General features: G+C 41.3%; 1 protein-coding gene across 3 annotated transcripts in view; it reads right to left on the reverse strand.

Moving 5' to 3' along the window:
* Positions 1-8,932: 8,932 nt before the first annotated feature.
* LOC132866030 (interferon-induced protein 44-like) overlaps positions 8,933-13,705 on the reverse strand; it is a 91,955-nt gene continuing 87,182 nt past the window's right edge. For 2 of the 3 annotated variants that reach the window (XM_060898586.1, XM_060898585.1), the window contains exons 2-9: positions 11,725-11,781; positions 11,470-11,536; positions 11,323-11,356; positions 11,001-11,202; positions 10,633-10,785; positions 10,326-10,485; positions 9,599-9,699; positions 8,933-9,435 (exon numbers count right to left, since the gene is read on the reverse strand). In XM_060898586.1, the coding sequence (XP_060754569.1) occupies positions 9,262-9,435; positions 9,599-9,699; positions 10,326-10,485; positions 10,633-10,785; positions 11,001-11,202; positions 11,323-11,356; positions 11,470-11,536; positions 11,725-11,766 (933 nt within the window). In that variant the 5' untranslated portion in view covers positions 11,767-11,781 and the 3' untranslated portion in view covers positions 8,933-9,261. Of the gene's footprint in view, positions 9,436-9,598; positions 9,700-10,325; positions 10,486-10,632; positions 10,786-11,000; positions 11,203-11,322; positions 11,357-11,469; positions 11,537-11,631; positions 11,699-11,724; positions 11,782-13,705 lie in introns of those variants that run through there. The other variant, XM_060898587.1, reaches the window with a different exon arrangement.

Genomic DNA, 13,705 nt, shown 5'->3' on the forward strand with positions numbered 1-13,705 from the left:
GGGAAAAAAGATGAATGTGTAGATCGAAAAGAAATGCATTTTATTTTAAGTGTTCAGACTGAATGTCCATTAGATGAACATTTAATTAGACAAGATAAAATATATTTATATATCACATATATTTATATATCCCCCCCCCCCACTCTGTCTGTCCCTCTGAGTTACATGTCGATCCTGAGACCGAGATGGTGACCTCTTCTGCTTCTTGGACCTGCCTGATCCATCCTGATGCCCTACGTCTGGCTGGAGTCTCATCACATCGCTCCTGTGCAGGACGGCCCCATATGGACAGTCGAGAGTTGCACTTGGAAGACGCTCTGGACACTTAAAGTAATATATTTATGCCTGAGGACTACAGCTGACTTGCTAACTTTAGGACTGCAGTTGTCATGAACAGTTTTGCTCTCAAGTTTTCATTAATAAACAATTTATAACTTCAACAAAACAGAGTTTATGCTACAACTATAGTAAATGTCCTGGTTTCACAGTGATATTTTGTGACTCTATAGGACATAGTTATAGAAGCAAGTTATTTATAATCCCGTTATCTTTTATCACCCAAATGAGGATGGGTTCCCTTTTGAGTCTGGTTCCTCTCGAGGTTCCAAAGAAACCGACATCTGGTGTCTAGTTCTAGGCTAATTGGTGGCTCTAAATTGACCATAGGTGTGAGTGTGAATGGTTGTTTGTCTCTGTGTCAGCCCTGTGATAACCTGGCGACTTGTCCAGGGTGTACCCTACATCTTGCCCATAGTCAGCTGGGATAGGTTCCAGCTTGCCTGCAACCCTGTAGAACAGGATACAGATGATGGATGGATGGATGGATGTGGCGCCTAGTTTGCCAGAAGTCCATAATGATCTCCTTGGTCTTCTGGGTGTTCAGGCCCAAGTTGTTTTTGGAACACCATACCACCAGGTGATGGACCTCTGCCCTGTAGGCTGACTCATTGTCCCCTCTGTTCAGGCCTAGCACTACGGTGTTGTCTATGAACTTGATTATAGTGTTAGAACCATGATTATAGTGTTAGAATGCAGTGGTGGGTGAAGAGGGAGTACAGAAGAGGGCTGTGGCAGCGGGGGCATGGTCAAGCGTCGGTTTGTGACCGGAGGGCGGAGTCAGGGAAGGTAAGTGGCAGAATCACTGCACCTGATGTCAGTTAACGTGTGCTTTGTGTGTCTTCCCCAGTGACCGTGCCCTATATAAGGAGAGAAAGGGCAGAGGAAGGGAGCTCTCTCCCCAACCAGACGCCTTGTGTGTGCATGTGTGGCTGGGAGAGTGGAAAATAAGTACACTGAAAAGTGGAAAATAAAAGAGTTTTGTTGAACTCAGTTCTGGCCTGCTGTCTTTCTGTGCTCCACCCACCCGTCAGAATTGCAACAGTGGTGCCGAAACCCGGGGATCGGAGCACAGGGAAGAACAGCCCCATGGAGTCCTCCCCCTTCGCGGACCTGGTCCACGTCCTCGCCACAGCCCAGCAGAGCCAGCACCAGGCGCTAATCGCCCTCTGGAAGAAGCAGGAGCAAAGGTTCGAGGCCCTGGTGCTGGCGCAGCAGGAAGATCGTCAGGCGTTCCGGCACCTCCTCGCATTGGCGGGGTCCACCACCTCCACCGCCGCGGGCCCTCCCCACCTCACGCTAACGAAGATGGGCCCGCATGACGACCCCGAGGCCTTCCTCACACTCTTTGAGCAGGCAGCAGAGGCCTCGGGCTGGTCGGTGGAACAGCGCGTGGCGCGCCTCCTCCCCCTGCTAACAGGTGAGGCACAGCTCCCCGCCGACAGCCGGATGGTCTACGTGGACCTCCGCCGGGCCATCCTCCAGCGTGTGGGGCGCACGCCCGAACAACATCGACAGCGCTTCCGCACTCTGCGCCTGGAGGAAGTCGGCTGGCCGTTCGTATTTGGCCAGCAACTCCGGGACACCTGCTGGTGGTGGCTGAGGGCTGACAACCGCGACGCCAAGGGAATTGTCAATCTGGTGGTACTGGAACAGTTCATCGCCCGACTACCCGAAGGGACCGCGGAGTGGGTCCAGTGCCATCGCCCGGCGTCGCTGGATCAGGCCATCGAGCTGGCGGAGGACCATTTGGCGGCTGTTCCGACAGCAGGACAGCAGATCTCCTCTTCTCCCCTCTCCTCTCTCTCTCTCCTTATATAGGGCGCAGTCACTGGGGAAGACACAAAACACACGTTAACTGACATCAGGTGCAGTGATTCTGCCACTTACCTTCCCTGACTCTGCCCTCCGGTCACAAACCGATGCTTGACCACGCCCCCGCTGTCACAAGGGCTTATCACACAGTCTTGTGGCACACTGGTGTTCAGAGTGAAAGTGCTGGAGCAGAGGTTGTCTAACTTGGAGGGGAGTGCCATGGAGATGGCGTCCTCGGTTGACCTGTTGGTTCAGTAGGCAAATTGATGAGTCCAAGGTAGTGAGCAGACACAATGAACCATAATGACATATTTAAGAACATGTAGCTTTGTTAATTCCATCACAGTTCTTATGGGAGTTAACTGAGGAAGAAATGTTCGAACACATCACATAACCCAGGCAAAGCTTCTAGCACATGCATTTTTACTCGTGATAAATTTATAGCAATTCCATAAGCCACAACACAGTGTGGACTTGACTGCTGGACTGAGTGTGCTGGAGTTCTAGCTGTTATACCACAGATGTGACCATCGATGCCTTGATCATCACTGCCTGCTATTTCTCCTTCAACAAAAGAGACAACTTCCTCCAAGTCCATGGTTATTTCTTCTAAACAAACAAAAGGTTTCAAACCAATAATATTATCCTGGTGTGAATGTGTCAGAAAATGAACCATTCCTTTTATCTTTTTTTGTAAAACCGGTTTTAAGTCCTCATCATCCCTCATTTTAACATACAAATGTTGCTCCAGTATGGACCATTTTAGTATTAAAACTTTTTTCTTCAAATAGTATGATGCTATTCTCAAATCTTGTGTTTTTATGGTGATCCTAAAGCTAAATTAGTACCGAGAAACACTAGTCTAGCTTTCTAGCAGCCACGAGACCTCACCTTTTTTTTGTGTGTGTGATTTCACACATGTTAAAGGGCTGCTTATAGGTTGCTCAAATGCTCAGTCTTAGTTCACTCTGTGAGTGCAAAACTAAGCTGGTATTGTTGTGGAAACTCTCTCAAGAATAATCAAAGGTCAAAGAGTTTGCAGAAAAGTTTAGACTTTTATTAAATCAATAACAAAAGCCAAATCAGTTTGCAGAGTGACCCAACTCAAAATCACAAAATTCTCATTTTATACAGTTTCAAAATAACACAGTGTATGTAAATAATCTCATTGGTTAACATGTCACATCATACCTCTTCAACATTTTCTATTGGGCAGTACCTCTCACACTTCTCATGTTTTGAATCAACTGAGCCAAATTTTCTAGTATGAATGGTCAATTCAGGAAGAATCAAAACATATGATAAGAAGTGATGCATAGTGAAGAACACAGTATTCAGATCAATTCAGGATTCAAAATGACTGGAGTCAAATCAGCTTAAAGACTGATACAGGCTGCAGGTACAAACAAGCACAACACTTGATAGGGTACAGTCATGACCTTGGCCAGTCTGTGGAGCTTGTGCTGTAACGATACCCGATTCAGAATGATTTGATAAAATGTATTACGTTAGCGTGCAAAACACTCCGGCACATGAATTGCATGAATCAGAATAAACAATTGCTTGATTCAACATGGCCTTGGCTAGCTCATTACAACATATACACTGTGTGCACAATTATTAGGCAAGTTGTATTCCTGATGATTAATTTTATCGTTGAACAAATACAGTGCTCTCAGTCAATCCAAATTGTTAATAAACCTAAAACCAGAATGATTAACAAAGGAAAGGGGAGTTTAGGCCTTCTCAGGGGAATATACAAGTGTGCAGAATTATTAGGCAACATTTAATGTGCAGAATTATTATGCAACTAAATGAAAAGCTTAAAGTTTCCCATCTCACTTGTTTATTTTAATTTTCAGTGTAACAAATAAACAACTCAGAATTAACAAATAAACACTTCTAGCATTTCAAAAATATTCAGTGACCAATATAGCCACCCTTCTTTTCAATAACTGCCATGAGGCTTCCATCCAGTCTGTTAGTTTTTTGATTTGTTGACGATCAACTTTTTGTGCAGGAGCAACCATGGCCTCCCAAATGCTATTCAGAGTGGTGTATTATCTTCCCTCGCTGTAAATCTCATGCTTAAGAAGGGGCCACAAGTACTCAATAGGGTTTAAGTCAGGTGAGGAAGGGGGCCATGTCATTACTTTGTCATCTTTAAGGCCTTTGTGGGCTCGCCAAGCAGTGGAGTACTTGGGTGCATGTGATGGTGCATTGTTCTGCATAACAATCATGGCCTTCTTGAATGATGCAGACTTCTTCCCATACCACTGCTTGAAGAATGTATCTTTTAGAAACAGGCAGTAGGTTTGGGAGTTGATGTTAAGTCCATCTTCAACCTGAAATGGTCAAACTAGCTCATTCTTAATAATAGCAGCCCATGCCATTACCCCTCCACCACCTTGCTGGTGTCTGAGTCAAAGTGTCCTGTGTCCATTAGTTATCCAGCTATGGGCCCATCCATCTGGTCTATCCAGAGTCACTCTCATTTCATCCATCCATAAAACCTTTGGAAAATCTGTCTTCAGATATTTCTTGGCCCAATCTTGACATTTCAACTTGTGAGTCTTGTTTAGTGGTGGTCGTGTTTCAGCCTTCCTTACCTTGGCCATGTCTCTGAGCACTGAACACTTTGTCCTTCTGGACACTCCAGGTCAGTTGCAGTTCTAGAATATTGTGGCACTGGAGGATAATGGGTTCCTGGTAGCTTCATGTTTAATCCTTCTCAAGTCTTTTGCGGTTAATTTGTGTCTTTTCTTCTCCACACATTTTTTGCGACCCTGTTGACTATTTGCAACAAAACGTTTGATTGTTTTGTGCTCACATTTCTATAGCTTAGCTATTTCAAGAGTGCTGCATCCCTCTGATAGGCATTTTACAATTTTTGTCTTTTCAGTGTCTGTTAAATCTCTTTTTTGGCCCATTTTGCCTGAGATAAAGAAGCTGCCTAATAATTATGCACACCTTAATATAGGGTATTAATGACTTTAGGTCACACCCTCCCTCATTACACAAATAAATACCACCTGAGAATGCTTAAATCCAATTAGCATTCAAGTGTATCTAGCTTGCGGTTGGAAAACATGCATAGAAATAATGGTAGGGTCAGAGTACTCACTTGCCTAATAATTGTGCACACAGTGTAATAATGCTGCAGGTGCTGGGTTAGAATAATACACTTTTTGAATAGGCCTGTGATTTATCAGAAAACAGCCTTCCACAGTGATTACTTCAATGTATATGTGTGGTTACACACGCACAAAAATATAAACAGTTTCAGTATTTTGAAAAGTAGACCTGTACTCTAGCCTTTCCTGCGCACCTCTGGCCTCGTCTTGTCAACATAAATTCAAACGCAAATCTGGGTGATCATTAATTTGTGTATTTTAGGAGAGTGGTTTTGCAGTTGTTACTTTTTCTCAATAACCAGTGTGCGGTGGCTTGAACTTATTTCCCGTTTTGGAGGTCTCTGTTCTTCATTTAGCTTGTGTATACAATGCTTGATGTAATCCTTTAAATGGTTAGGAAATACTGTAAACTCAATACTGTGTATTTTTGTTTTTTGCCAAGATGTTCAGTAATGGTTATTTTTGATATGTTTGCTCATTAGTCTGCATTTTTTAATAAAGGTAAATCCTGAGCAAAGAAAAATCAACATCTCATAAGCCCATGTGCTTTTTCCTTCTTAAAGCCACAGGGAGCCAATCAATTGTACACAACTATTATGCATTTATTGCCATCATGCTTATGTATTGCAATATACTCATCAGAACCAGAAGTGCAGGACCCACCCCCCCCCCCTTTTTTTTACATCAAAATTACAAAAGATTATACAGTTGTGCTTGAAAGTTTGTGAACCCTTTAGAATTTTCTATATTTCTGCATAAATATGACCTAAAACATCATCAGATTTTCACACAAGTCCTAAAAGTAGATAAAGAGAACCCAGTTGAATAAATGAGACAAAAATATTGTACTTGGTCATTTATTGAGGAAAATGATCCAATATTACATATCTGTGAGTCATAAACGTTTGTGAACCTTTGGTTTCAGTATCTGGTGTGACCCCCTTGTACAGCAATAACTGCAACTAATGTTTCCAGAAACTGTCGATCAGTCCTGCAAACTGGCATGGAGGAATTTTAGCCCATTCCTCCGTACAGAACAGCTTCAACTCTGGGATGTTGGTGGGTTTCCTCACGTGAAGTGTTCACTTCAGGTCCTTCCACAACATTTTGATTGGATTAAGGTCAGGACTTTGACTTGGCCATTCCAAAACATTAACTTTATTCTTCTTTAACCATTCTTTGGTAGAACGACTTGTGTGCTTAGGGTCATTGTCTTGTTGCATGATCCACCTTCTCTTGCGATTTAGTTCATGGACAGATGTCCTGATATTTTCCTTTAGAATTCGCTGGTATAATTCAGAATTCATTGTTCCATCAATGAGGGCAAGCTGTCCTGGCCCAGATGCAGTAAAACAGGCCCAAACCATGATACTACCACCACCATGTTTCACAGATGGGATAAGGTACTTATGCTGGAATGCAGTGTTTTCCTTTCTTCAAACATAACGCTTCTCATTTAAACCAAAAAGTTCTATTTTGGTCTCATCTGTCCACAAAACATTTTTCCAATAGCCTTCTGGCTTGTCCACGTGATCTTTAGCAAACTGCAGATGAGCAGCAATGTTCTTTCTGGAGAGCAGTGGCTTTCTCCTTGCAACCCTGCCATGCACACCATTGTTGTTCAGTGTTCTCCTGATGGTGGACTCATGAACATTAACATTAGCTAATGTGAGAGAGGCCTTTAGTTGCTTAGAAGTTACCCTGGGGTCCTTTGTGACCTCGCCGACTATTACATGCCTTGCTCTTGGAGTGATCTTTGTTGGTCAACCACTCCTGGGGAGGGTAACAATGGTCTAGAATTTCCTCCATTTGTACACAATCTGTCTGACTGTGGATTGGTGGAGTCCAAACTCTTTAGAGATGGTTTTGTAACCTTTTCCAGCCTGATGAGCATCAACAACGCTTTTTCTGAGGTCCTCAGAAATCTCCTTTGTTTGTGCCATGATACACTTCCACAAACATGTGTTGTGAAGATCAGACTTTGATAGATCCCTGTTCTTTAAATAAAACAGGGTGCCCACTCACACCTGACTGTCATCCCATTGATTGAAAACACCTGACTCTAATTTCACCTTCAAATTAACTGCTAATCCTTGAGGTTCACATACTTTTGCCACTCACAGATATGTAATATTGGATAATTTTCCTCAATAAATAAATGACCAAGTATAATATTTTTGTCTCATTTGTTTAACTGGGTTCTCTTTATCTACTTTTAGGACTTGTGTGAAAATCTGATGATGTTTTAGGTCATATTTATGCAGAAAGATAGAAAATGCTAAAGGGTTCACAAACTTTCAAACACCACTGTACATGTTTTCTATCCAAAAAAGTTGCTGTTTGGATTTACAAATAATCTCATCTCATCTCATTATCTCTAGCCGCTTTATCCTTCTACAGGGTCGCAGGCAAGCTGGAGCCTATCCCAGCTGACTACGGGCGAAAGGCGGGGTACACCCTGGACAAGTCGCCAGGTCATCACAGGGCTGACACATAGACACAGACAACCATTCACACTCACATTCACACCTACGGTCAATTTAGAGTCACCAGTTAACCTAACCTGCATGTCTTTGGACTGTGGGGGAAACCGGAGCACCCGGAGGAAACCCACGCGGACACGGGGAGAACATGCAAACTCCACACAGAAAGGCCCTCGCCGGCCCCGGGGCTCGAACCCAGGACCTTCTTGCTGTGAGGCGACAGCGCTAACCACTACACCACCGTGCCGCCCCTGATTTACAAATAATTATCCATTAATTGGATAGTTACTGCACTGAGTAATAGGTTTCAGCTGCAACAATTCTTTCAACCCGAACTGATGCAGTGAGCAGCTTCTCCTTTCTTAAACAACCATATCAGAAGCTGTCTCCAACCCATTATTAAAACCTGGAAGGATGGTGGTGAACCTTCAACTTTACACAAGAAACTTGGTTGGAGAAAATCTTGACTGTACCTGATAAGATATTGCTTCAATACTTGGTGAAGTGAAATCATAACAAACCAACAGTAGAACTCACAGCTATGTTTGATAGTGAAATTAAGAGCATTTCCACACTCACAGTGTGACGAGAGCTCACAGGATTGGTACTTAACAGTTGTGCATCCATAAGAAAACCACTTGTGAGACGACCTGAATGTACTGAATGACCAGGTTCACATCACTGGGGTTTTTCTTCCCTGATGGAACGGGCATATTCCAGGACAATGGCAGGATTCATTGGGCTCAAATAGTGAAAGAGTAGTTCAGGGAGTATGAGGAATCATTTTGAATTAACCACCAGAGAGTCCTGATCTTAACCCCATTGAAAATCTATGTGCTGGAGACACTTTACAGAGTGGTTCAACTCTCCTGTCTTCACTGAAAGATCCTGGTGAAAAATCACTGGAACTCTGGATTGAAATAAATGTTGTGACATCGAATAAGATTGCCAAAACTGTGAATGTGCGCCATAATCAAAGCTATAAATTTATAAAGGGAGTCAAATGAAATATTAGGGTGTGCAATTTTTTTGGCCAGGTAGTATATTAATCCCATTAAATGTCAGTAGTAAAGATTACGCCTCCTGTTTGTCTCTTGGAAAACTATCTTTTATTTGTACCCTTGTTGTGCATATTAAAATCAGAAAAAAGAAAATCTTGCTCCATATGACCTTCATTACAACAATAATATCATTATCATAAAGTCTTAAAGATATCAAAGTCATAAAAGATAATCACAAAAAATAGAGAGGTGTGATAATTTTCTCATGTATTTCAGCTAACATAATCACCTGCTTGTTGCAGTGATGCGGTGATTATATTTTCATCAAGAATATTTTCTTGATGAAAATGTAATCATCTTAATGAAAATGTAATCACTGCATCCCTGCAAGTGAAAAGATTAAACTTGTTTTAATAGTTGCTCAGTAAATGTCTGTGAATTCCTGAAACAATCCAGTTGCCTGCTGGAGATTAAGCAAGACACATGGGGAATTTATTCATTGTTAACCTGGTCTTCAATGTAGTCATTGGCAAATCTAATGATATTAGTGATTGCCATGAGAATCAGAATATCCATGTACAAGTCGTTGGTAACCTGCTCATGGTAGTTCCTCACAGGAAAGATGCAGTTAATTGGGATTCCCAGTGTATGACTGCACTCCTCCATCTAAGACAAAAAACATGACTTATATTATATTGGGGGAAATTATATTAATATAAAACTCTTACATGTCCATTCAAGGGTTCTATGCTGCTGAAAAACTGAGAGTAGATGAGAGACCTACAGGCAGTAAATAAAGGGAGGAAAAGATGGCTGTTGTTTTTCTCACCTTCGCTTTGATTTTTTTGCTGGTGTAGATCTTTTCCAGATTCTTGTTAACAAGGGGACATGCTTTGTCAACCAGTGACATGACGACAACTTGAGGAATCCCTGTTAAATCACCAGAAACAAACAATTCATTACTATCTAGCTTTCATTTATAAGATGACCCTGCTCATGCAAAAACATGACTCATGATACAAATAGTCTTAGAGATGACCAGATTTCTGTCCATAATTACAGTATATGTTCAAAAGTATGTGGACCTCTGATCAACACACCCATACCTGCTTGTTGAACATCCCTTTCCAGATTTCCACTAGATTTTGGGGTGTGGCTGTGGGGATGTGTGTTCATTCAGCTGCAAGAACATTAGTGAGATCAGACACTGATGTTGGGTGAGGAGGTCTGGGGTGTAGTCGGATGTTCCAATTCATCTTAATGTTGTTCAGTGGGGTTGAGTTCAGTCAGGGCTCTGTGCAGTACACTCGAGCTCTTCACTCCAACCTTCACACACCATGGATTCATGGAACTTTGTGCACAGGGACATCATCATGTTGGGACAGGTTTGGACTCTTAGTTCCAGTGAAGGTAAACTGTAATGCTACAGTGTACAGAGACACTCTATACAACTGTGTGTTTCAGACTTTGTGGGAACAGTTTAGGGAAGAACCACATATGGGTGTGATGGTCAGGGGGCACATACTTTTGGCCATATCGTATATGTAAAAACTCACCTAAGTCCCTTGCCTTTTTCCGAACATCTCTCATTGTCTGAATAACTTCGTCACTGGTGAGGGAGATTCTGTCCGCTGGTAGAACACTCACCAGACAGTGCACTTTGTCTTTCAGGCTGGGCTTTTGATCACATTCCTCAGTTGATTTTAAAGGGTTCACCTGAAAGAGCAAAGTACTTCATGTTTAGAGGTGAAGAGAACCACCTCTAAATTTGTTAGTCTGAATTTTTCACATCTTATGTTGTCATTGCCATAACCAAACTTATTCTGGAGAATATAAAAATCTCATAATAAGTCATGAACTTACAGTGTGACCACTTTCCACATGGCCCTTTAATATTTTCTTTATATTTTTTGTTTGCGTTCCTTCTGACTCCCCTGGTTCCAGACCCTTGCTGTCAGAAAGGGTGAATGGATAGAAAGTTCCAGGCTTTTCTTTCTTCAGCCTGTGAATTTTAAACTGGACACAAAATACTGGAGTGTCCGATTTCAAGATTCTGTTAAGATTTTCTAAAACACAGTTAAATCTTAAAAAATAAATGTATGCAGCTCGACCCAACTGTAAATTAGATACGAGATTAAATGAGACCAAAACATGTTAAACATTCACTGAAGTTCAGGGAAACAATGTTTAGGCTTCAGTCTATTACAGTAAATATTCTATTGTTTGGTTACCTCCTGAGTGAAGCTGTGACTTTGACCAGCTGCCAATTCACTGGTGGTGTTGTATCCTTGGAGGACGGTGTTGACGGAGTTGATAAAACTTAATTTTCCTGCTCCAATTGGGCCATGAAGCAGAATCTTAACCTCGCTGACTTCTGCATTACCTGGCTGGAAATCCTTCAGGTATCTCAACATCTCATTCTTGTTATCTTCACTATTTAAGAAGTAAACCAATACATTAACATATTTTCTTCCAGTTACCTTGTTCTACTAATTACAGCTTGAAGCACACAATGATCTTGTCTCTGTGTCTTTTTGCAATCATTGGTATTACCTCCATGCCACTGGCCGCCATGGATGATCAAATTCTGCAAACAAGGAAAAATTAAAAGAATCAAATATTTTCTCTGGCTTTTCTTTGGCATGATAAATGTTTCTTTCTATTACTTTGCTTAAAAATCGTGTTTCAGCAGTAACTTACCGGGATCTGGTTCTGGTTTTGGGTCTGGGCTTGGTTTTTCTCGGCCAAGACGAAAAACGTTATTAAGCTGCAATATCAATATAAAATAAGCACACATTTCATTACTCTTTTACTATATGTAAATAGAAAATATTGTAGTATTGTCACTTTATTCTGACCTACTCATAAAGTATAATGATTTAGGAAGTGAGAATTTTTACTTCCTGGTTTAGGTTAAGACCTGTTATTGCTTCTATTCGTAATCAATTTTCTTACCTGACTCATGACTCTGGCCGCTGTGAATAATGCCACAAACATGTTGTTGCTTGAGTTCTGCATAGGAATGTGTCACTGAGTAAGTTGATTATTATTTTTAGACATTATTTTCACTCTAAAGCTTATACAGTAATTGTAAATCATCATAACCAGATGTAATTCTGCTGTAGTAGAGAAAAATTAATTGAGTGCAGGACACAACGAAGACTCAGAATTTCTGTTCCAAAACCTGAACAAAAGAACACCTGTCATCAACAACTGTCAGTAAGAAAACAGAACATGCTTTTAGAAAGGTCTGGAAAAGAGGACTGTCTTTGTGATGACTCTAACGGTGGAGCTGCCTTCATGCTTGACATCTTTGTCATCTTTTTCACACCTTCATGTTTCATGTTCAAAAGCTTTTATTTGTCTTGCATTCTTATATATATTTTTAAGCTGCCTCCAACCTCTTTTATATCCTCTGACCAGCTTTGTGTTATCGTTTTGGAACTGATTTATCTATTTATAAACAAATTGTGAACAATATGGGCAGATTTCTTTTTCTTGTTCAAAATGATACTGTAAAATTTAGCATTCAGATGATCTTGCCATGTTGGTTTTTTTTTTGTTCTCTTGAAAAAAAGAAGCAAATATTTTCTCATAATAATATAATGAGAAACTTTTATGTCTGACCAGATTAGAAACATAAGTATTATATTTCTATAATTATATATGTATGATAATATATTCAATAATCAGGAACATTTCGTATTGAGAAATTTTAAATCTAATTTAAATGGATGATTAAATGCTCCAGTGTGTGTGTACACACACACACACACACACACACACACACACACACACACACACACACAGTGGGGCAAAAAGTATTTAGTCAGTCACCAATTGTGCAAGTTCTCCCACTTAAAAAGATGAGAGAGGCCTGTAATTTTCATCATAGGTATACCTCAACTATGAGAGACAAAATGAGAAAAAAAAATCCAGAAAATCACATTGTCTGATTTTTAAAGAATTTATTTGCAAATTATGGTGGAAAATAAGTATTTGGTCAATAACAAAAGTTCATCTCAATACTTCGTTATATACCCTTTGTTGGCAATGACAGAGGTCAAACGTTTTCTGTAAGTCTTCACAAGGTTTTCACACACTGTTGCTGGTATTTTGGCCCATTCCTCCATGCAGATCTCCTCTAGAGCAGTGATGTTTTGAGGCTGTCGCTGGGCAACACGGACTTTCAACTCCCTCCAAAGATTTTCTATGGGGTTGAGATCTGGAAACTGGCTAGGCCACTCCAGGACCTTGAAATGCTTCTTATGAAGCCACTCCTTCGTTGTCCGGGCAGTGTGTTTGGGATCATTGTCATGCTGAAAGACCCAGCCACATTTCATCTTCAATGCCCTTGCTGATGGAAGGAGGTTTTCACTCAAAATCTCACGATACATGGCCCCATTCATTCTTTCCTTTACACGGATCAGTCGTCCTGGTCCCTTTGCAGAAAATCAGCCCCAAAGCATGATGTTTCCACCCCCATGCTTCACAGTAGGTATGGTGTTCTTTGGATGCAACTCAGCATTCTTTTTCCTCCAAACATGACAAGTTGAGTTCTTACCAAAAATTTCTATTTTGGTTTCATCTGACCATATGACATTCTCCCAATCCTCTTCTGGATCATCCAAATGCTCTCTAGCAAACGTCAGACGGGCCTGGACATGTACTGGCTTAAGCAGGGGGACACGTCTGACACTGCAGGATTTGAGTCCCTGGCGGCGTAGTGTGTTACTGATGGTAGTCTTTGTTACTTTGGTCCCAGCTCTCTGCAGGTCATTCACTAGTTCCCCCATGTGGTTCTGGGATTTTTGCTCACCGTTCTTGTGATCATTTTGACCCCACGGGGTGAGATTTTGCATGGAGCCCCAGATCGAGGGAGATTATCAGTGGTCTTGTATGTCTTCCATTTTCTAATAATTGCTCCCACAGTTGA

Source organism: Neoarius graeffei, chromosome 18, assembly GCF_027579695.1.
Source record: "Neoarius graeffei isolate fNeoGra1 chromosome 18, fNeoGra1.pri, whole genome shotgun sequence".
Taxonomy (NCBI): domain Eukaryota; kingdom Metazoa; phylum Chordata; class Actinopteri; order Siluriformes; family Ariidae; genus Neoarius; species Neoarius graeffei.